This window comes from Misgurnus anguillicaudatus, chromosome 10 (assembly GCF_027580225.2).
Source record: "Misgurnus anguillicaudatus chromosome 10, ASM2758022v2, whole genome shotgun sequence".
Classification (NCBI taxonomy): domain Eukaryota; kingdom Metazoa; phylum Chordata; class Actinopteri; order Cypriniformes; family Cobitidae; genus Misgurnus; species Misgurnus anguillicaudatus.
In genome coordinates, this window is record NC_073346.2 from 37,270,973 (window position 1) to 37,294,311 (window position 23,339).

General features: G+C 37.6%; 1 protein-coding gene across 6 annotated transcripts in view; it reads right to left on the reverse strand.

Moving 5' to 3' along the window:
• The window catches only part of csmd3a (CUB and Sushi multiple domains 3a), a 489,960-nt gene that overhangs the window by 203,901 nt on the left and 262,720 nt on the right, over positions 1-23,339 (reverse strand). For 5 of the 6 annotated variants that reach the window (XM_055211335.2, XM_055211334.2, XM_073872542.1 and 2 more), the window contains 7 exons: positions 20,924-21,019; positions 19,809-20,012; positions 9,530-9,654; positions 6,800-6,896; positions 5,339-5,443; positions 5,031-5,149; positions 1,384-1,453 (listed from right to left, as the gene is read on the reverse strand). In XM_055211335.2, coding sequence (XP_055067310.2) covers positions 1,384-1,453; positions 5,031-5,149; positions 5,339-5,443; positions 6,800-6,896; positions 9,530-9,654; positions 19,809-20,012; positions 20,924-21,019 — 816 coding nt within the window. The remainder of the gene's footprint in view (positions 1-1,383; positions 1,454-5,030; positions 5,150-5,338; positions 5,444-6,799; positions 6,897-9,529; positions 9,655-19,808; positions 20,013-20,923; positions 21,020-23,339) is intronic. The other variant, XM_055211332.2, reaches the window with a different exon arrangement.

The window sequence follows — 23,339 nt, forward strand, 5'->3', positions numbered from 1 at the left end:
TTATTAATGTGCTCTTTAAATAACAAAAAACATAGTCTAATTTAGTTGCCTCAAAATAGCAACGCGCAAACAATGCGCCTGAACACACCTCGTTTTCAGACGCGAACGCCCATGGGCGCAAAAGGGTGCGCAAATGCATTTGCTATTTAAACAACGTGGCGCTAAAAGTGAAAATGATAATTGCGCAGAGTGGAAACTAGCAAAAGACACTTGCGTTGCGCATTGCGCCGCATTGCGCCGGGTGTACGATAGAGCCCATAATGTTTTTTTAAGTTTCTTCCAGATGTTAGAGAAATACAATCTATATTATTAATAATAATAATTATAATTAAAGTTGATGAAATTATATTTTATTGCATTTGGTGACTGATTAACCTAAAATAAATGAAAACAGTACAATAATGGGTTAAGCCATGCAGTGCTGGGTCCATATAGCTGCAAAGTTAATTACATTAAATTAAATTGATTCAATATTTTGTTAGTTTTTTTCTTCTATGTCAGAAACTTTCAGAACTCTCTTTGTGAAGAAGAACAAGTTCTGTTAGTTGTCAGTTCTTTATGTATTGCGCACATACATAAAGTTAAGTATAATATTTGAACGTGTCTGTTGCATTTTGTTAAGGTATTTAAAATGAGTATTAACACTTAATGAACTTAAATGTAATGTTAACCCATAAAGCTAGGTAGTTTCTTAAGTTTTATAATTATTCTGCTATGTCACGTTTATGACAGATTTATGAAAAGTTATGATGTATTGGTTTATGTTAAGTTTTCATAACAAAGACATTTCAAACAATGTCATCTTTGCATTAAAAATGACATAAGTGAACAAATGACACTTAATGACAGTTGTCATAAATGTGCATAAAATCTCCTTAATGTTCATGACACATGTCATGTCATGATTTCAAAGGTGTCATGTCTTGTCTTATGAACACCCCTTTAAGTAAAGTGTTACAGTTTTTTCTCCAGGAGTCTCGCTGCTATTAGTAAACTGCTAGAGAAGTAACAATATTACGGTATAACTGAGAACAGGAATGAGGGTTTAAGGCTAAAAGATTAAAACAAAACAGAAAATAAAAGGCATTGAAACCAGACTTAATAGAAGCTTAAATGATCGCCTGAAGATAGTCTTTTCATAGTCCATTTGATTAAACAGAGCTCCAACATACTACGGCCGATATCTCTGCGGTCGGTCCATTATAATGAAACAGCTGCTACACCGAAATCAAATAAGACTAAAAGGCACGGACTCCTGGAGTAACAGAAACACGGGTTCATTACGACATGCTCATTTGAAGAATTGAGTTTACCCGGAAGCAAAACGTCGAAAACGCTCTCACTGAAAGGAGGAAATGCTGGGAATGATGTAAGGAAACTCACCAAGGCAGAGAGGAGCTGGATAGTTCCATCTTCTGACGGGTCCTGGCATGCACGTTATATATGCACTTCCCTACAATGAGTGAAAATAAAGACAGATATTGACTTTTACGAAAAATTCGCACCACCATCCCACAGAGAAATGAATCAGTCGAAAGACACAGATCTCCTGCCAAAAACACAAGAGCCAAAATACAAACGCTGTGTCCTGACACTGTGAATTTAATCAAGCGTGCAAGAAAATATCTCGGGCTCATAAACACGAAATCCTTACGTCTCCTGAAAATAATTTATTGGCTTAAGCATAAGTCAACAATCAATTTTAAATTGACTTAAAGAGTAGGCTAATATTTAAAGCAATATTACACAGGAAAGTTATTAAAGAGATAATTCACTCCCTTAAGAAAACTGCTGTCATGTATGACTTTTCTTCTGACATCTTTTACCATCTAATAGCTATGTTTACATGCAATCAAATAATCTGTTTTTAACTGGATTGATGGCTAAATCAGACTGAAAAGCCTGCATGCAAACACCTTAATCGATCCGATTGAGGTTGATCTGAACGAAATTTAAATCGGATTGAAAGGGGTGGTATAGACGAATCTGTGATCTGAACAACAGGAGAAAATTAAATATGTAAACGTGTGAATCATAAAATCATATGCTGAATGGTAACAAAGATAACTTGACCTCTGACACCTACACTGAAAAAAATGATTCATTGAATTTAATCAATTTTTTTAAGGTAAGTGGCTGCAATCAATTTATTTAAACTACATTTAAACAAAAGTTTTATATTTTATTTTATGTTACTAATCTTTTTTGTTTAAATGTAGATTTAATAACTTGATTGTAACCACTTGCCTTAAAGAATTGATTAAATTCAATGAATCATTTTTTTCAGTATAGCTGAATATATGTCATACGCTTTATTATATATAAAAAACTATATATTTGATTTAACTAGTTTGCATAGCATTAAAACTATGGTATGTCACATGGGGGAAATAAAATTACATATTTAACACGTTTTCTAAAATTCTAGGAATAAAAATACTTAAAGGATTAGTCCATTCTTAAAAAAAATCCAAATAATTTACTCACCACCATGTCATCCAAAATGTTGATGTTCAGTCGAGAAGAAATTATGTTTTTTGAGGAAAACATTCTAGGATTTTTCTCATTTTAATGGACTTTAATGGACCCCAACACTTAACAGTTTTAATGCAGTTTAAAATAGCAGTTTCAAAGGACTCTAAACAATCCCAAACGAGGCTTATCTAGCGAAACGATTGTCATTTTTGACCACAACTTCTCTCCTTCCTCCGGTCCTGTGACACGCCAGCGCGACCTCACGTAATACGTCATTACGTCCAGAGGTCGCGGATGACGTATGCGAAACTACGCCCTAGTGTAGAGAAAGAGGACCGTTCCGACGTTGTTGTATGTCAAATGATACTAATTAATGTCTTTGGCAGTTTATTGTTTAAAATGGTCCGCAAATGTGCGTTTCATATATGTAACACGTGACCTTTCGATGTCATTACGCAATTACGTGAGGTCGCGCTGGAGCATCACACAGCCGGAGGAACAAGAGAAGTTGTGTTTTAAAGGTGCTTATTTTTAATTTTATCTTTTCGCTAGATAAGACCCTTATACCTTGTTTGGGATCGTTTAAAGTCCTTTGAAACTGCAATTTTCAACAGTTTACAGTTTAAAATTGCAGTTTCAACGCAGCTTCAAAGGGCTCTAATTGATCCCAAACGAGGCATAAGGGTCTTATCTAGCAAAACGATTGTCATTTTCTGCAAGAAAAATAAAAATATGCACTATTAAACCACAACTTCTCATATTGCATCAGCCGTGTGATGCGCCAGCGCGACCTTACGTATTATGCAATCACATCGAAAGGTCACACGTCAAAAATGTAAATCGCAAAAAGGTCGCGCTGGTGCCTCACACAGCTAATGCAAGACAAGAAGTTGTGGCTTAAAGGGGCATTTTTAATTTTTCTTGTGGAAAATGACAATCGTTTTGCTACATAAGACTTTTATGTCTCGGTTGGGATCGTTTCGAGCCCTTTGAAGCTGCGTTGAAACTGCAATTTTAAACTGCATTGAAACTGTAAACTGTTGAGGTCCAATAAAGTCTATTAAACAGAGAAAAATCTTAGAATGTTTTCCTCAAAAAACATTTTTTTTCTCGACTGTACAAAACCAACATTTTGTATGTTTACTCACATGGGTAAATTATCTGTATTTTTTTAACCTCCTAAGACCCGAGCTTTGGTTTGTCTTTTTTCAGATTTCTTCCAGCAATTTTATCCAGGGGTTAGGAAGAACCAAATAAGGATAATAACCAATTTTTTTGTTTTTGAACATGAAGTTGTCCATATTTGTGTACAACAGGATCCAGTTACACAGAATTAAGTATTTGATGCAAACAAAAACAAAAAAATGTCTTTATTAGGAGGTTAAAGTGGAATGCAAAAAAAAAAAAAAAAGTTAATTACATTTAGAAATGTTAATTTCTGATTTGTTTAATTTTTCATAAAAAATATAAAAAGCCTTGATAAGAATACCGGTAAATTAACAGATCGGTAAGCAGTATTAGTAAGAGTAGTTATACTGTTAAAATCTAAAATGATACCCATCCCTAGTTGTGGCATTGTGCAATTAAAAAAAAAAATCTACTGATAATCTGAAAACTTGAAGCAAGTTTCTCCAACCCAACCCTGACTTTAACAAACCAAAAAAAACCTCCAAGGCACTCTCTTAAAAAAGTAAAAAAAGCCTTTATTGATATGGCTTGGTCATAATAAACCTAATAAAAACTACAGACATGGTAAATCCGACGAGTTTCGGCAATCAAGCCTTCGTCAGGGAGTAAACCCTGACTTTGTACAATTATCCAGAGATCAACCGTGAACTCAACGACTTTGCGTTGTGATTGTGACTTTGATTGTGCAGATGTTTTGTTCAGATTATACATAATGTACTTGTAAATGTACTTGAATATTTGAGGCACATTGCAACGTTTCAGGTAAACATATACTGTACTTTCCTATTCCTCTGCAAAAAGATTATATTTAATCGGACTGATGAAAATTGGTGCATGAAAACACAGCGAATGACAGTGAATGCTGAATGAGAAAATCTGCTTTTGTGTTTCATAGGAGAAAGTCATACATTTACAGCAGACGCTTTAATCCAAAGTGATTTATGTGCATTGAAGCTATACATTTTATCACTATGCGTTCCCTCGGGTTTGAACCCATGACCTTTGCATAACTTATGCAGTGCTTTACTGACAAACAACAGGACCGAGGTCCAAATACAAGTTATTGAATTTTATAAAGAGATTAAAAGAGAATAAATGTCAATGCATCACTTTGCCTTAAATCTTTCAACGACTCTCAACAGTTCCTTTCTTCAGTGCATCCATCTTACATCGTTGGTTAAGCCAATGATCAAACAAACAAAGCAATGGTGTTATGTTTTCCTGTTTATGCTTTTCATGTTTATGCCTTCTCTATAATCTATTTTTGCATACTAAACTGGGACAGGAGACCATTTTCTTACAATCAAAACAATTACACACTTCCCCTTTAAGCAAACACTCCTGTATTGTGTTATAAATCAACCCACCTTGAGAGTGTAGCCTTGTTCACAGTGAAACGAGACGACGTCACCCACAAAATAACGGTCGCCCACTTTTAATCCATTGCTGGGTGTCTGAGGTTCTGGGCAGGAGTCCAAACCTATTGCTTAGGACACAAGGAAACACTCTGTATTTATCAGAAAGTGAAAGTTGCCAAATTTATTTCATCTTCTGCATTGAAAGATAAGTAACACCCCGTGTGAAAAATAAGTCGCAATACAATAAACACAAAATGCATTGTAGCGCTTTCCTAGTTGGCCATCATGTTGAAGGAAGAAGTAATCAGTCATCATACCTGTATATTCCAGGTGAAAACCTGCTCCAGAAACACTCATATCGGTCTGAAAGGTGAGGTACAGGTTGTTGGACGTGGTGTTCAACAGGGGTGGTATCGTGGTCCCTAAAGGAGTTTGCAATAGAAACATTTTCAAGTTTGCATGATGTCAAGTTTTCCCAACACCAATCTTTGAGGGATTTTGACATTCAGCCAAGATGTCAGTCAACCCTGTCAGGTCTGTCACTAGTTGGTAGATCTATTGACAAAGTGCCGGTGTAGCTAAAGTTGGGTCACACCTTCCTGATGGTCCACCTCTATCTAGAAAAATGATGCTGTGGCAACTCTGGAGTCTCGATGATGGGCTATTTGTCGAGCGAGGGCTGACATTCAGCACTAAAGAGGTTGTGACGGATAGAGGCAGGCATTGCACTTGCCGTCTCAACCCCAGGGTGAGATGGAGAGAGAGTCCCGTACATCCTTTATACGTCGAAAAATGAAGAGCGCTTTTCCGCGAAGCATATTTGATGGAGTCATTTCACCTTCTCAATGCACAGGGAATTTCCTTTCAATAAATCCCTTTAATCTTTCATTTGTCCTCTGAGCAGATTAAACGTCAACCTGTCAAGAATAGTTAACGTTTTGTCTGAGACTGATGGTGCCCACTAAGGTCAGCGCATATTTATTTTGTTTTTTTGTGTGCGGCCGATGCGTCTGGCGCGGGGGGAACTGTGCCAAATAATTAAAATCTGTCTCTTCAATTTGAAGGGTTCTGCCATTTCATTTCGACAGACTACTGAGTAACCCGCGCTACACTGATAGCATCCCGTGTCTCTTACACACGGGCTCACCGGGGAAACTCAGACTCCCGAGTTCATTCTTACTGCTTATAAAGCTGTTGATCCATGATATCCTGTGACAGCTCAAATATTGATGTGCTTTGCCTGATAAAACAAATCTCTAGATGAAAGCAAGTTGGAATAAGGTTATTTCATAAAGTCTTATTTCACAGATACGGTGGCGTGATTCTCATCAGACTCTTGGGTTGACTCGGAGTCTGTTTAAGAAACTACAACAGGGATGAGTGCTGCATGCTAATGTTAACTCTGCATGTGTGTGTGTAGGTTTATTTGGAAAACACACCATCACTCACACAATTTTAATTTTTTTTCTCAGATTATTGTTATGTTTTATTGACAGAGATTGCAGATAGTGGAGAGGAAATTATCAGGAAATAACCCAGAACGAAACTGAATACAGTTTAATGTGTGAGATTATATGCACTAAACAGTTGCCAATGGCACCTGGATTGTTTTGGAACAATATATATTAAATTATAATACTTTAATAACAGTTACAGTTATAAAATTATCATTTATACGTTTTTATAACAGATTTTTTTTAACAGATTTTAATTTTATATTATTTACTTTTAAATGCAATGTTATCCAGGGTTTTTTTTTCACATTTTTTTCATCTTACCTGAATAGCTGCCGAGTCTTGGAGAGTTGCTGTCAACGCCATCATAAAAGTCCAGTGAGTCCCAGTTATGTTCGGTGGAAAATGTCACAACTGTGATCTACAAAAAACAGAACAAACACCAGCTTTGTTGTTTTATAAGGCTTCTTACATGGCGCTTAACCCTGGGTTATCTTCGTTCCAAACCCCGCATTTAACCATGAGTTATATTCGTCCTAAACAAGCTTTTAACCCTGGGTTATATTTGTTCTAAACCCAGCTTTTAACCCTGGGTTATCTTAGTTCTAAACCCCGCTTTTAACCCTGGGTTATCTTAGTTCTAAACCCCGCTTTTAACCCTGGGTTATCTTAGTTCTAAACCCCGCTTTTAACCCTGGGTTATCTTCATTCCAAACCCCGCATTTAACCCTGGGTTATCTTCGTTCCAAACCCCGCATTTAACCATGAGTTATATTCGTCCTAAACAAGCTTTTAACCCTGGGTTATATTTGTTCTAAACCCAGCTTTTAACCCTGGGTTATCTTAGTTCTAAACCCCGCTTTTAACCCTGGGTTATCTTAGTTCTAAACCCCGCTTTTAACCCTGGGTTATCTTAGTTCTAAACCCCGCTTTTAACCCTGGGTTATCTTCATTCCAAACCCCGCATTTAACCCTGGGTTATCTTCGTTCCAAACCCACATTTAACCATGGGTTATATTCGTTCTAAACCCCGCTTTTAACCCTGGGTTATCTTCGTTCCAAACCCCGCATTTAACCATGGGTAATATTAGTTCTAAACCCAGCTTTTAACCATGGGTTATCTTCGTTCCAAACCCCACTTTTAACTATGGGTTAAATTAATTCTAAACCCCATTTTTAACCCTGGGTTATCTTCGTTCCAAACTCCATTTTTAACCCTGGGTTAAATTCGTTCTAAACCCCACTTTTAACCCTGGGTTATCTTCGTTCCAAACCCCGCTTTTAACCCTAGGTTATCTTAGTTCTAAACCCCACTTTTAACCCTGGGTTATCTTCGTTCCAAACCCCACTTTTAACCATAGGTTATATTCGTTCTAAACCCCACTTTTAACCCTGGGTTATCTTAGTTCTAAACCCCGCTTTTAACCATGGGTTATATTCGTTCTAAACCACGTTTTTAACCCTGGTTTATCTTAGTTCTAAACCCCGCATTTAACCATGGGTTATATTCATTCTAAACCCCGCTTTTAACCCTGGGTTATCCTAGTTCTAAACCCCGCCTTTAACCCTGGGTAATATTCGTTCTAAACCCCGCTTTTAACCCTGGGTTATCTTAGTTCTAAACCCTGCATTTAACCATGGGTTAAATTCGTTCTAAACCCCGCTTTTTACTCTGGGTTATCTGCGTTCCAAACCCCGCATTTAACCATGGGTAATATTAGTTCTAAACCCCGCTTTTAACCATGGGTTATATTCGTTCTAAACCCCGCATTTAACCATGGGTTATCTTCGTCCTAAACACCGCTTTTAACCCTGGGTTATATTCATTCTAAACCCAGCTTTTAACCCTGGGTTATCTTAGTTCTAAACCCCACTTTTAACCCTGGGTTATCTTCATTCCAAACCCCGCATTTAACCATGGGTTATATTTGTTCCAAACCCCGCATTTAACCATGGGTTATATTCGTTCTTAACCCAGCTTTTAACCCTGGGTTATCTTAGTTCTTAACCCCGCATTTAACCATGGGTTATATTCATTCTAAACCCCGCTTTAACCCTGGGCTATCCTAGTTCTAAACCCCGCCTTTAACCCTGGGTTATCTTCATTCCAAACCCCGCTTTTAACAATGGATTAAATTCGTTCTAAACCCCACTTTTAACCCTGGGTAATCCTAGTTTTAAACACCACCTTTAAACCTGGGTTATCTTCGTTCCAAACCCCGCTTTTAACCATGGGTTATAATTGTCTAAACCCCACTTTTAACCTTGGGTTATCTTTGTTCCAAACACCGCTTTTAACCATGGGTTATATTTGTTCTAAACCCAGCTTTTAACCCTGGGTTATCTTAGTTCTAAACCCCGCTTTTAACCCTGGGTTAACTTAGTTCAAAACCCCGCTTTTAACCCTGGATTAACCCTGGGTTAATTTTAGCGATAACCCAGCTTCTAAATTACAAGTGTGAAACGATCCTTAACCCAGGGTTAAAAGCAGGGTTTAGAATGAAGATAACCCAGGGTTAAGTGCCTCTGAAAAGCCCTTATGAAAAATATATAAAATTTACATATACTTTAATAATGATCAAAGATTAGTTTTAAGTGATAACATTTTTGACAACAGGGGGACTTTAAGGAATCCTGGATGTTTCTGTTATTGCTCAAGTCTAAGGCTCACACTAAATACTTCACACTTTAGCTTTAATTGTTTTTTATACTGCATACAAATGTCTTGTATTTTCTGGTTGCATCACAATAAACAAACCATTTCGAAAACAACAAATCTAGTGGTGGCATGGTGGCCTGAGGCAATTTTTTGTGTATTATCTCACCACACTATTACCATAACTTTTTTTCATATTATGAAGATGCTCTATTGACAAGAGACCTACAAATATAATCTTTAAAAGCCATAAATAAAGGCAATTTAAATATTACAGTAAAGCACAGAACACTAAAATTCCCTTGATGCTGGCAAGCTTTAAGTAATCAAAAACACTTCAGTTAAACTTCATTCAAAATGGGTTTTCATGAGACACATGACAACAAGTTATGTCTCACTTGGATTCCGGTTCCCTCAGGCACAAAGACCTTCCAAACGCAGTTCAGGTGGTTGTCATAGGGATCCGGGTAACCGGGCGACAGGATGGTTCCACGACGTGTGGTCAGGACACCTCCGCAGGGAACTGAATGACAGATTTTGAGGGAAAAATGCAGAATGAACATGACAGAATAGACGCGAGTACAATGTTGGTCAAAATATGTCCCCAAGCTGTCACTGGGGCAGTACCCTTTATAAAGGTCCTAATATGTTCCATCATCTACACATATGGTACCAATAAGCACCTTTGAAATACTAAAATGAACTCTTTTTATGAAAAACTTATATCTTTTTTAGTACTAAAGACTTACATAACATTTAAACAATGTTTGCATTTCTCTTAAGCCAAAATTAATGTATGTGAGTTATTTCACAATATCCTGTCTGATAAACGTTTTTTGTATGTACAGTATATAACTATATTGCATTATGTCAGCATACTACATACAATATTGTACACTATTTGAAAATATAATACTTCATAGTACTACATATCTCATGTATACCTAAGTAGTAGACCACTGCGATAATAGCGCAAAATGTCATAGGTTCGAACCCAGGAAACACACATATATTGATCTTTTTTATACCTTTTACTGTACATAACTTGGGATAACATGTTTATTGTTTAATAAACTTTTTTTAGTTGTTTACAAATGTTTAGAATGACGCACACAAGAATGACAGCAACTACTGTTGAAAAGTGTCATCCTTTGAAGATTTGCTGTACTGTTTATACAGTATTTGTTTTTAATGCCCCTGTTTTTATACTGTTGTGTTTATTGCATTGTTTTATGCAGCTGTTATGGCTAGGTCTCCCGTAAACCTGATTTAAATCTCACAGGAGTAACCCGGTAAAATAAAGCTTTAATAACACGGTAGATATATTCAACACGAAACCTCTCGTGCAAGAATCATGCACAAAAAGACCAGGAATGTGTCTTAGGAAAGTAAATATGCTTTCATGTTGACTTTGAAGATAAACAGGTACAGCACAATAAGTGGATCTCTTAACAAGTACAGAGGAGAACTTTATTAATGGCCTTATATCTGTAATATGTTTTCCTCGGTGAACATTATTCAGAAGCACAGTGTTTTTAATGAACACTTCAAAAACCAGGTTGCTGTTAAAGCATCTAAGGCAAACGACCAAAGATCAACCTGACTGGTGCATCTTCGGTTAACTCCACAGGGACGTCATTACCAGAACCAGGTTTGGTTTTGAAGTACCACACATTAATATTAACATAAACTGTGGCATCCGCTTTAATGTAGCATGGACATAACATGGACTTGTTATTTATTCAAAAGTGTCCTTTTCACCATTTAGCCCTTTCTGGAAAATTTAAGTGAGTTCCAGAGATGGTGCAACCACAGGACCTTCATCTTTTATACAGGCTTCATCTTGCTCAGGCTAAACACATTATGGATTCATTCTTTTCAATTATTTAACCTCACACTCCTTTTACTTTCCCCTCATATTTCGGTGGGCGATCGAGGGAACCCTTTGAGCAGAGAAAAAACTCTTGCCTTTTGAAGGGTCATCTAGTTTAAGTGCGATCATACTAATAATCTTCACAGCTAGCATACGCTATTCAAACTCTTCGTAAAACTAAACCCTTAATGGCAAATATACAAAACTGGCTATAAGACAACATTAAAATTGTATAGTATGCAAATAATGTTGTAGTCAAGACCACCTAAAACGAGAACAAGACCAGGACCAGATTTTGTCGAGATCAAGACAGAACCAAGACCTGGAGGGGTTGAAATCAAGACCAAGAGCAGATTTTGCAGAGACCAAGACAAAGACTTTAAGGGGTTGAAACCAAGACTTTGAGGGGTTGAGACCAAGACCGGATTTTGACAAGACCAATACTTTGAGGGATTGAAACCAATACAAGACCAGATTTTGTTAAGACCAAGACAAGACCAGATTTTCTTGAGACCAAGACAAATACTTTTAGGGATTGAGACCAAGACAAGTGCAAGACCAGATTTTGTCAAGACCAAGACAAGACAAATAATTTAAGGGGTTGTAACCGAGACTTTGAGGGGTTGAGACCAAGACCAGATTTTGACAAGACCAAGACTTTGAGGGGTTGAAACCAATACAAGACCAATACCAGATTTTGTTAAGACCAAGACAAGACCAAGACCAGATTTTTTTTAGACCAAGACAAGACCAAAGCTTTGAGGGGTTGAGACCAAGACCAGATTTTTTCGAGACCAAGACAGGACTTTGAGGGGTTGAGATCAAGACAAGACCAAGATCAAATTTTGTCGAAACTAAGACAAGAACAGGACTTGGAGGAGTTGAGATCAAGACAAAGAGCAGATTTTGTCAAGACCAAGACAAGATCAAGACTTTGAGGGTTTGAGACCAAGACAAGAACAAGACTTTGAGGGGTTGAGACCAAGAACAAGACCAGATTTTGTCAAGACAAACACAAGAACCAGATTTTGAGAGGTTGAGGTCAAGACAAGACAAAGACCAGATTTTGTCAAGACCAAGACAAGACAAATACTTTGAGGGGTTGAGATCAAAACAAGACTAAGAACAGATTTTTTTAAGACTAAGAAAAGACCATGACTTTGACTGGTTGAGACCAAGACAAGACCAAGACCAGATTTTGTAGAGACCAAGATAAGAACAAAACTCTGAGGCATTGAGATCAAGACCAAAAGCAGATTTTGTCAAGACAGAGACAAGAACAAGACTTTGAAGGGTTGAGACCAAGACAAGACCGAGACTGATTTTGTCCAGACCAAGACAAGACCAAGACTTTGAGGGGTTGAGACCAAGACAAGACCGAGACTGATTTTGTCGAGACCAAGACAAGAACAAGACTTTGAGGGGTTGAGATCAAGACAAGACCAAGACAAGACCAAAACTTTAAGGGGTTGAGACCAAGACAAAACCAAGACCAGATATTTTTTGAGACCAAGACAAGACCAAAACTTTGAGAGGTTGAGACCAAGACAAGGCCAAGACCAGATTTTGTCAAGATCGAGACAAGAACAAGACTTGGAGGAGTTGAGATAAAGACCAAGAGCAGATTTTTAGGGTTTTTTTAGGAGACCAAGATAAGACAGAGGCCATTTTTTTTAAAACCCAAAACACGAACAAGACTTTGAGGGGTTGAGATTAAGACAAGACTAAGACTAGATTTTGTCGAGTCAAAACAAGAACAAGACTTTGAGAGGTTGAGATGAAGACCAAGAGCAGATTTTGTCAAGACCAAGACAAGACCGAACTTTGAGGGGTTGAGACCCAGACAAGACCAAGGCAGGATGAGATCAGGTCAAAACGAGACCATCACTCTCCAAAATTCAAAAGCACACAAATACTAAGGAGCTAAAATAAATTAGTTTAAAACTGTTTTCTTTGTCAGAACTTTTTTTGTATAAAATTATGTCCAAAATGTATCACTTAATATTAACTTCCTGTTAAAGGAATAGTCTACTCATTTTCAATATTAAAATATATTATTACCTTAACTAAGAATTGTTGATACATCCCTCTATCATCTGTGTGCGTGCACGTAAGCGCTGGAGCGCGCTGCGACACTTCGATAGCATTTAGCTTAGCCCCATTCATTCAATGGTACCAATCAGAGATAAAGTTAGAAGTGACCAAACACATCAACGTTTTTCCGATTTAAGACGAGTAGTTATACGAGCAAGTTTGGTGGTACAAAATAAAACGTAGCGCTTTTCTAAGCGGATCTAAAAGAGGAACTATATTTTATGGCGTGGTAGCACTTTTGGGAGTACTTTGACTCGCCTGAAAAGTCCGCTCCCCTTCTCACTCTCATAATGGGAGAGGGAGGGTGTTACTGCGCCGGGTCGAAGTGCTCCCATGGGTGCTTTTGCGCCATACAATATAGTTCCTCTTTTAAATCCGTTTAGAAAAGCGCTACGTTTTATTTTGTACCACCAAACTTGCTTGTATAACTACTCGTCTTAAATAGGAAAAACGTTGATGTGTTTGGTCACTTCTAACTTTATCTCTGATTGGTACCATTGAATGAATGAGGCTAAGTTAAATGCTATCGAAGTGTCGCAGCGCGCTCCAGCGCTTACGTGCACGCACACAGATGATAGAGGGATGTATCAACAATTCTTAGTTAAGGTAATAACATATTTTAATATTAAAAATGAGTAGACTATTCCTTTAGAGTTTGTATAAAATCCCATTTGCAATTTTACTCATTTTCATAAAAAACAGCTCTTGCTCTTGTGATCTTGTTTAATTATATCAGGTGTTAGAATATAAAAATAATTTCAGATAATGCATTAACAATTTAGTGATATTCCTGCAGCTCTGGTTCAGTTTTGAAATAAAATCCAAGTCTTGTTAGTCTAAGACCAGGATCAAGTCAAACGCAGTTGAAACAGATACAAGACAAAGAGCATCAAAAAAGCAACCTGATCTCACGAATTTCCGTGGCATAGTCACGGAATTTTGTGCTCATTTTTCCGTGACATTCTCACGGATCTCCGAATTTTTCCGTGGCCCTGCTACGGACTGTCTTTTTCCGTGGCATCTCACGGATTGGTTACTCAACTGTTCTGTCCTATTGTCTTACCATTTTCGCTTCGGTTTAGGGTTAGATTTACATGAAATGACATCCCTACCCAAACCCAACTCTAACCCCAACGCCAGGCGACAATTGTTTAAAGTTTAGAAAATATAAAAGAATAAATCAGAAAAAATAGTATAAACCAATAGTTAAAATGACATACTAATACAAACACCAAATCTAACCCTAAACCGATGCGAAAATGGTTTGAAAATAGGAAAAAGCAGTTGAGTAACCAATCCGTGAGAATGCCACGGAAAAAGACAGTCCGTAGCAGGGCCACGGAAAAATGCGGAGATCCGTGAGAATGCCACGGAAAAATGAGCACAAAATTCGTGACTATCCCACGGAACTTTGTGAGATCATGTTGCAAAAAAGAGCTGACCTGTCATGACAAAAACAAATTAATTTAAATAAACCCAATTTAATAAACAAGATTTTTTAAGAAAAAAAAGTGAGCCAAATATAAAACTCCAATGCAAATAGTCAGGCTGTTGCCATACGATTGCTAATGCACTAGACGCTCGCTTTCTGGTCAAGATCAAAAGAAGCCCACCAGGATCTCTTCTTCAATGCTTCAAGTCTTATCATCTAGCAGGGAAAAATACGTTTGAAATACTCAAAAATAACAACTAACGGTTAGAAGTTTGTTTGAATCATTAACCCCAAATAGCAATACTGATACTTGTCTTTATTATTTCGAGATTGGCATATGAGTAATGAAACAATAAGATGCCATGAGTGGAAAACATTATGTCACTGTGAAGGTTATTAAATAATAACCGGTCCACCATCAATCAATGACAAAAATCCAAAACGCTCAGAGCCGCATGAATGTTTGCGTACGTCTACAGCTTCTGTAAATTCACAGATGCAAATACTGTATTATGTATTGAATAGCCCACAAACATCAATGAGAATGACTTTAATTTTCCATTTTCATTAGCATTCAAAGCACACACACAAAGCAACTAAGAAGAAAAGACAAAACTGTGAAAAGGGGCAGAAAATTCATCTTGCAAATGATGCCACCTGAGCCAAAAGAAAAATGTGCTTGCATTTTTCTTCTTTTCTTCCTTTATACTTTTCTGTTAATTGGAGGAAAAACTATTTACATGGTTGAATATATACACTATTCAGCCCTCCATGTCCACAGTATAGAGCACGTCACAGGTGATCTCTCGCACACTTTTACACCCCTGCAATAATCATAAAGGTTTCCAGCTAACGCTAATGTCATCATTAACAGCTATTGTAGCGTTCAGAAATGAGGTTTGATTTCATGTAAATCATTTTAAGTTGCTGCCATAAATGGAATAATATACACGAAAAGCTACAAGAAATGCAAGCCTCCATCTGTTGGATCTTATGTTTGGAAAGTTACATAGAAATAGGTGTAGGCTACACTATAAAAAATGCTGGGCTGTTTTCAACCCAGCGTTGGGTCAAAAAGGTAAGAACACAGCTGTTGGACTAAATTAACCCAGAAAATGTTTATATTTGACACAACAATGGTTTAAAACAACCCAGCATTTTAGGTTGAAACAACCCAGCATAAGTCAAATTACAACCAAGCAAGCTGGGTTCGTCCCTTGTTGAAAGTAACCCATATTTAAAATGTACAAGCTTCGAACATGACACACACAGTAAGAACTTTCTCAAAAACTGTGTTTATCTGCACTACACTACACAATGCTAGGTTGTTTCAAACCATTGCTGGGTCAAGTATAAACATTTTCTGGGTAAATTCAACCCAACAGCTGGGTTTGTCCCAATTTGACCCATTGCTGGATTAAAAATAACCCAGCATTTTCAGAGTGTATAATCTACATTTTACTTTAAGATTAAAGGAAGGACAGAAAGACGTGGTAAAGGTGAAATCAGAACTCTTTGATGAGATGCATCAAAGAGAGAAGACTTATGTAAACCATTACCAATACCAACACTACTGTTACGCACACACTGTAAGTATGAATCAAATACTGTGTACCAGTGACTCGCTGTAGTAGTTATAAATGGTGATAACAGGTGTTAATGATGATGGTAAAGCATCTGATTTACCACTGAGACCGCATGGAAAGACCTGTTTTTTACAAAAAATATTAAAAGTTATATAGTATCCATATCATAAAAATACATTTTCCTTAATATATAGTAGTTTAATATACTATGAAAGCATGCTTAAGTTCCAGAACCTAAATAATTTTTAGAAACACTCTAAAAAAATTTATATCTGAACTGGTTTTATTTAACCCAGTATTGTGTCAAAAAGGAATGAATTTAACCTATGCTGGGTTGTTTTAACCCATTGTTTGGTCAAATATATAAACATTTTCTGGGTTATTTATCCTAATGCATTGGGTTCATCCCCTTTTGACCCAACGCTGGGTTGAAAAATAACCCAGCATTTTTGTTTAAGAGTATACGAATAGCTTTTTGCCATACTTTTGAAAATTGAACTGGAAACTTCAATTTTTAAGCAATTCATGCCCATGTAGAAACCAGGGGCAACCTTCCGGTCTCTGTCGTGAAGCCAACACGGAAGTGACTTTAACTGCAATTCATCGATTGGCCACTAGAGACTGTCTCCAAAAGGGAGTCAATCGCATAGACCCCCGTGTTAAAATGCCCAACTTTACAGCAGAAATAAATGTTTACAGCCTTGTACAAAAGGTGTTTTTAGTCAATAAACCTAATATAGTTTTTTGTATATTTTTGTATATGTTTTTTGTATGTGAATTATCACTGCTGTCACTACTGTCAAGCTAGGTGAACATGGTTTCAGCTCCCAATCACCTTAGGTCCACCCACATCCCGCCTCTTTGACAATTTCGGTTATCCTTGAGGGTCGCGCTGCCAAGATGCCATTTTGGGATTCAAAAATGTTCTTCACTAACCTACGGGTGACGTCCTCAGACAGTATGTTTATATTTTTACAGTCTACGGTAAAAACCTGATGGACACATCTCAGGAAGAAAGAATTCAGTTACTTTAGTTTTCGGTATTTCCTAATAAAATAAATGTTATTATGCTTTCCAGCGTTAGCTCAAAAAGGGACAAACCCAACCTGTTTGGTAGATTGTTATCTTTCTTTCTTTCTTTCTGCCATTCCAGCATTTATTGCTATAATCATGGTTAAGAATTAGTTACTTCATACACAAGTTTTATTCAGATGAGTAATTCAGACACAAGTTGGTGGAGGAACTATTTGGCATCTCCAATTTGCCTAACTTGCATGTTTTTGGCCTGTTGGAGGAAACTGAACCATCTGAAATAAATCAATGCTGACACATGGAGAACATGCAAACTCCACACAGAAAGTCCACCTGACCTAGCCAGGGCTCGAACCGGGGACCTTCTTGCTGTGAGGCAACAGTGCTACCCACTGAGCCACTGTGGAACCCCCGCTGGGTTGTTTCAAGCCATTGCTGGGTCCAACATAAACATTTTCTAACACAACAACTGTCCTCGTTTGACACAACGCGGGGTTAAAAATAATCAATTTACTTTAAATATGCTTACGCTTATATTTAGCTTATCATTGCTAACAAGTTCTATTTAAAAAAAAAACTTGTATGCTGTTCACTTCTAGCATCAATACTAGTCCCACTTATAAACCTAGCTTTGCTTGTTGCCTCTTAAGAAAAAAGGTTCAAATGCTTTCTTCATTTGTAAGTCACTTTAGATAAAAGCATCAACTAAATTTACATTTACATTTATGCATTTGGAAGATGCTCTTAACCAAAGTGACTTACTGTAAAGTGCATTCAAGCTGTACATTTTATAAGTATGTCTGGCACCTGTGTTTTAAACCCATGACCTTTAAAATCCAGAGCCCTACCAATTCAGCTACAAGAACCATAAATGCAAAAGAAGACCCAAGCATACTGTACATAAAAACAAATACGGTTTAAGTTAAGAATTGTCCATTCAGGTTTTTGGTGCGAGAAATCTTGACTAACAGCGGGAGCTCAGGGGGAAAATGAGCCCTTTAATGCAAAATCATGACTATTTGTGCTTTATGCTCAGAAAATGATAGCACATTGATTTGTTGGTGGATGGCTGCTTTGCTTCTGGCTCTGTCCTTCTGCAGTTTAATAAAATTGCTCCTGTGAGAGAATCAACAGGGGCTAGAAGCAAAAGTATTCTGTCAAGTTGCATCAGGAGATTTTACCTGAGATTCGCATTTGCTTGAAATTGCATGCCATCGTTCTCTTCACGCTGTGTGAATCCCTCTGTAACCATTAGCTAACGGCATATTGATTTTTAATAAAGCCCACTTAAACCTTTTTCCAGCTTTGTTCCAAAACATACAATAGTGAGGTCCATTGCTGTTAACTCCCTACATAGGCAGCTATCTTCTAAGGGACCATGCTAATCATCATGCAACCTCACACGACTCTTCTCATGTACTGACGGAAATTTCAATTTGCGATTTTCTAGGCAGATATGGCTAGGAACTATACTCATATTCTGGCGTAATAATCAAGAACTTTGCTGCTCTAACATGGCTGCAGGAGACGCAATATTACACAGCAGCCGAAAATAGTCCCCCTGGTAACTATCAATAGCAGGGGACTATTTTTGGCTGTTGCGTAATATCATTGCGCCGCCTGCAGCCATGTTACAGCAGCAAAGTCTTTGATTATTACACCAGAATGAGAATATAGTTCCTAGCCATATCTGCATAGAAAATCACAACTTTTAATTTTCTGTCGGTCTTAGTACACAAAGTAACTACAGAAGAATCAAGTTTTAAATAGGAAAAATATCGAAACTCTTTGGTTATTTTTTAGCGCGATGCTAATGGTCTAATCAGATTCAATGGATTGTGCTAAGCTATGCTAAAAGTGCTAGCACCAGACCTGGAGATCAGCTAAATGGATTCCAAAAAGGTAAAAATAAAATGTTTAACTCTAGGGGAGCTAGAAAATGAGCATATTTTCAAAAAAAGTGGAGTGTCCCTTTAAGCTATTGTAGATATGCAGATACATGATCAGATAAAGCATCTGTAGTATTGTTAATATCCTATTTTTATACCCAAATATCCATGCATTATAAAACATTAAAACAAATTAAAATAAATGTATTAACCACATTTCTTTTGCCTTACCTACAATAGTTTTTTTTACTAAGCTGCTAGTAATGCATTTAAATTCATAAAGCATTTATGCAATGCAGCTTTACATTGGCTTATGTATACAGCACGCTAGGTTTTAAAAAACAAAGACTTAAAGGTGCAGTGTGTAATTTTTAGAAGGATCTCTAGACAGAAATGCAAAATAATATACAAATAAAGACCTTTTTATAATGAACTGTTATGTTTTTATTACCTTAGAATGAGAAGTTTTATCTACTTACACAGTGGGTCCCCTTACATGGAAGTCACCATTTTGTGCCGCCATGTTTCTACAGAAGCCCTTAACGGACAAACTTTTTTTTACTAAGTTGTCTCCGTCAATTACATGTGTTTCCAGTGGCGGGTACCATAGCTTCTCTATGCGTTTTTACACGAGGGGTGAGAAGTGGACTGAGCCGTTGGTTGCAATTCACAACCTCACCACTGGATGCTGCTAAAATGTACACACTGCACCTTTAACCTGGTCATCTTCCACCACAGCAGGGGCCACTGCTAAAGAGCGTGTGTACTTACCGACACATGTTGGTACCGTGCCATTCCACTGGGCTACGGAGTTGGGAACTGCCTCACACCTAATGGCATTTGCACCATGCAAAGTGTAACCTGGGTTACATTCGAAAAGCACGACAGTGCCCAATCCAAAGTCATTCCCGATCCGTTTCCCATAGCGAGGCTCGGGCACGGAGCTACACTGAGAAGCACTGGTTCTGGGAACAGCTGCAGAAATGCAAGGGGAAACTTGAGATTATTTACAGTGTAGTTGTTTAGCACTTACTGCACAGACAGTATACTGCATACTAGTTTTATTAATAGTATCTAGTTAAACAATGAAATGAAAATCAAGAGTAGTATCGAGGGGCAACCTTTCGATCTCTCTGATGAAGCCAATACAGAAGTGACTTAAACTGCAATTCATTGATTGGCCCCTAGAGGCAGACTCCAAAAGGGAGTCAATTCCCATAGACCTCCATGTTAAAATGCCCAACTTTACAACAGAAAATAATATGTTTACAGCCTGGTACAAAAAGTATTTTGGTCTATATAGCTAATTAAGCCCTTCATGACAACTGTGAGGTGGTGAATTTTTTAGTAACTCGTCCGTTCAAATTATATTTAGCCTTAAAGTTTTGCATAATTAAGGGCGTGGTCACTTCAGTGCCGTGTGAACTGCCACTACTGTCACTACCGTCGAGCTAGGCGGGCGTCGTTTCAGCAACCAGCCACGTCAGATTCACCCACGTCCCGCCTCTTTACCCATTTTCAGTTATCCGCGAGTGATTCGCGGTGACGCGCGGCCAAGATGGCGACGCGCAGGCAACGCCTACTATTGGCTTCGAAGGAGAGCTCTTCACAAACCTATGGGTGACGTCACAGGTTTACGTCCATAGATTTTCACAGTCTTTGAGTAGTATGCACTCTAAAAATAACAAGTTGTTTTTAAACCACGGTTGAGTAAAATATTGACCCAACCATCGGCTGAAACAACCCAGCAAGAGATAAACTCAACGACTGGGTTTGTCTATATTTTTCCCAGCCATGTGTTAAAAACAACTCAGTATTTTTAGAGCGTGGTGATATATTCCTTTATGGCAGATGCTTTTTATTTTACTAGAGTTGAAACTACGTACCTTGATATACAAAATGAAAACCCTTTGCCGTGTCCGGACCTTCAGTTTTAAACTTGAGGGTTATTTCGTTGGCAGAGCTCAGTGGCAAGGGTTCTCCTTAGAAAGCGGAAATTAGAGGAGGCAAGGGAAAGTAAAACAGTTCTGTTATCTGTTTGCAGTCTCAACAGCGACATAATTGAGATCATCAATATATCTGCCGAGGACTGCCACATCAACAGGGTTAAAGGAAATGATGTGTCGGCTCCAAATGTCTGAAACCACAGTGAAAAACTGCTTCTGTGTTGCCATTACTGTCTGATTTGATACAAAATGTTTTACCGCAAATTATATTATTAGCATACACTAACAATTTGTACATCTGTCAGGCTAAAGTCTCATAATGTAAAGTTTGTTTTCAATCATTGATTTTTCTTTCATTTCAATCTTTGACATGGAAGTTTTTGCTAATGCATTAGCTAGCATGAACAAACAATATGTATTTTTTATCAATACAATTGATCGTTGCTTATTTATGTTACATCAATGAGTATTAACTAATGTTAAAGCGTTTAATATCAAATTTAATATCAAAATTACCCCATGATATACTTACCCTCAAGCAATCTGAGATATATGTACATAATTTTTCAGATGAACACAATTGGAGTTATTTTAGTAAATGTCCTTGCTTTTCCAAGCATATAATTGGAGAAAACAAGGATCCAGGAACAACTTCTGACTTCGAAGGCCAAAAAAGTGCATCCATCCTTCACAAAAGTAATCCACACGGCTCCAATGGGTTAATAAAGGTCTTTTGCAGGTAATTGATGCGATATAAGTTTAATTGCTGAAAAGCTACAGGTTGCTGGTCAGGTCAACAATATCTCAGAAAATGTTGCAATGTTGTTTATAGATTATGTATAAGAAATGTGTGGTTATCGTGATGCATGTACACATATACACAATCAATGAACGCTTGGTAATTTGGCACTTAATCCACCTGTTTTTACTCACTTAACTATTTACAACATGCAGCCTAAGGGGCCAATCACCAAACACGATTTAAACGCGTGGAAACGCAAGGCACACCACACTGGAGCTACCTGGCATCCCAGCGAAAACTTTGGAACAGTCAATTTCTGACAAAATGGGGGAATATAATTTTTTCAAATATCAATTTTTTTAACCATATTATAAACTATAATAACTAGCTTTTGGTAATGACGCCATTTTGAACTCACACGATTCACAAGAGTCACTGCGCAATGTACCTATGGCAACCAGCGCTCACTACGCCAATGCTGTTTCCGAAACCCCCTACTATACTTCCATACTATATAGTAAGCAGTAGGCGAGGTGAGTAGTATGTCCGAATACGTAGTATTCCAAAAACAGTATGCGAAAAGTTCCTGGTTGACCTACTACTTCCAGTTAGACTTCAAAGCGTGCATACGATGGACACTTCACTATCCCATGATGCCCCAAGAGCGGAGTTATGCAACGAAGAAGAAAGGCGAAAGCAGCGATGCGCCGTGTTCGCGCTGGTATGACATCACGTGACGTCAACGTATTTCACGTGATGTATAAACATGGCAGATGTAGTATGTCCGAATCGCATTCATACTACTAGGATTCATACTATGCAGTACCTACTGTTTTAACGGTCAGTAAGTAAGTACTTCATCTCATTCAGTACCTACTGAAAAGTTTGTAGTTTCGGACGCAGCCTAAAACTCCAAGATGGCGCCGTTACCGGAAGCTAGTTATTACACTTTATAAAGTTTAAAATCTGTTTATTTTTCTGCATTTTTTTTGCAGAAGACCTTTATTAATCCATTGAAGCCATGTGGATTACCACTGTAAAGGATAAATGCACTTTTTTCCTGTGCAAAGTCAGAAGTTGTTCCCTAATCTCTGTTTTCTACCATTATATAGCTTGGAAGAGCAAGGACATTTACTATAATAACTCCAAAAGTGTTACTTGAAACTCATCTTTGAGCATCATAATAGCATATGTAAAAGTTTTTCCTGTGACAGTGATTTCTTCATGCTTTAAAACAACTTAAATATAACTCACAACCTTGCCTCATTTAGTAGAGCGCTGCTTTAAATATGCTAATTAGTCCCCGCCTCCACTATTTTGCAACACTGTGGACCATATATATATATATACGTAAATAGATGCTACAGTCGACAGTTCCAGACACAACTGCAAAAACTATAGAAGTCGTTGGGTACGTCAACTGTGTGGTACTTTCACTTTTGGGTAAACTTTCCCTTTAAGAGTTACACTCTAAAAAATGCTGTTGGGTGATGTTAGGTCAAAATGGGATGAACCGAAACGCTGGGTTAAATTAACCCAGAAAATTTTTACATTTAACCTAAAAACGGGTTCGTCCCTTTTGACCCAATACTGGGCTGAAAATAACCTAGCATT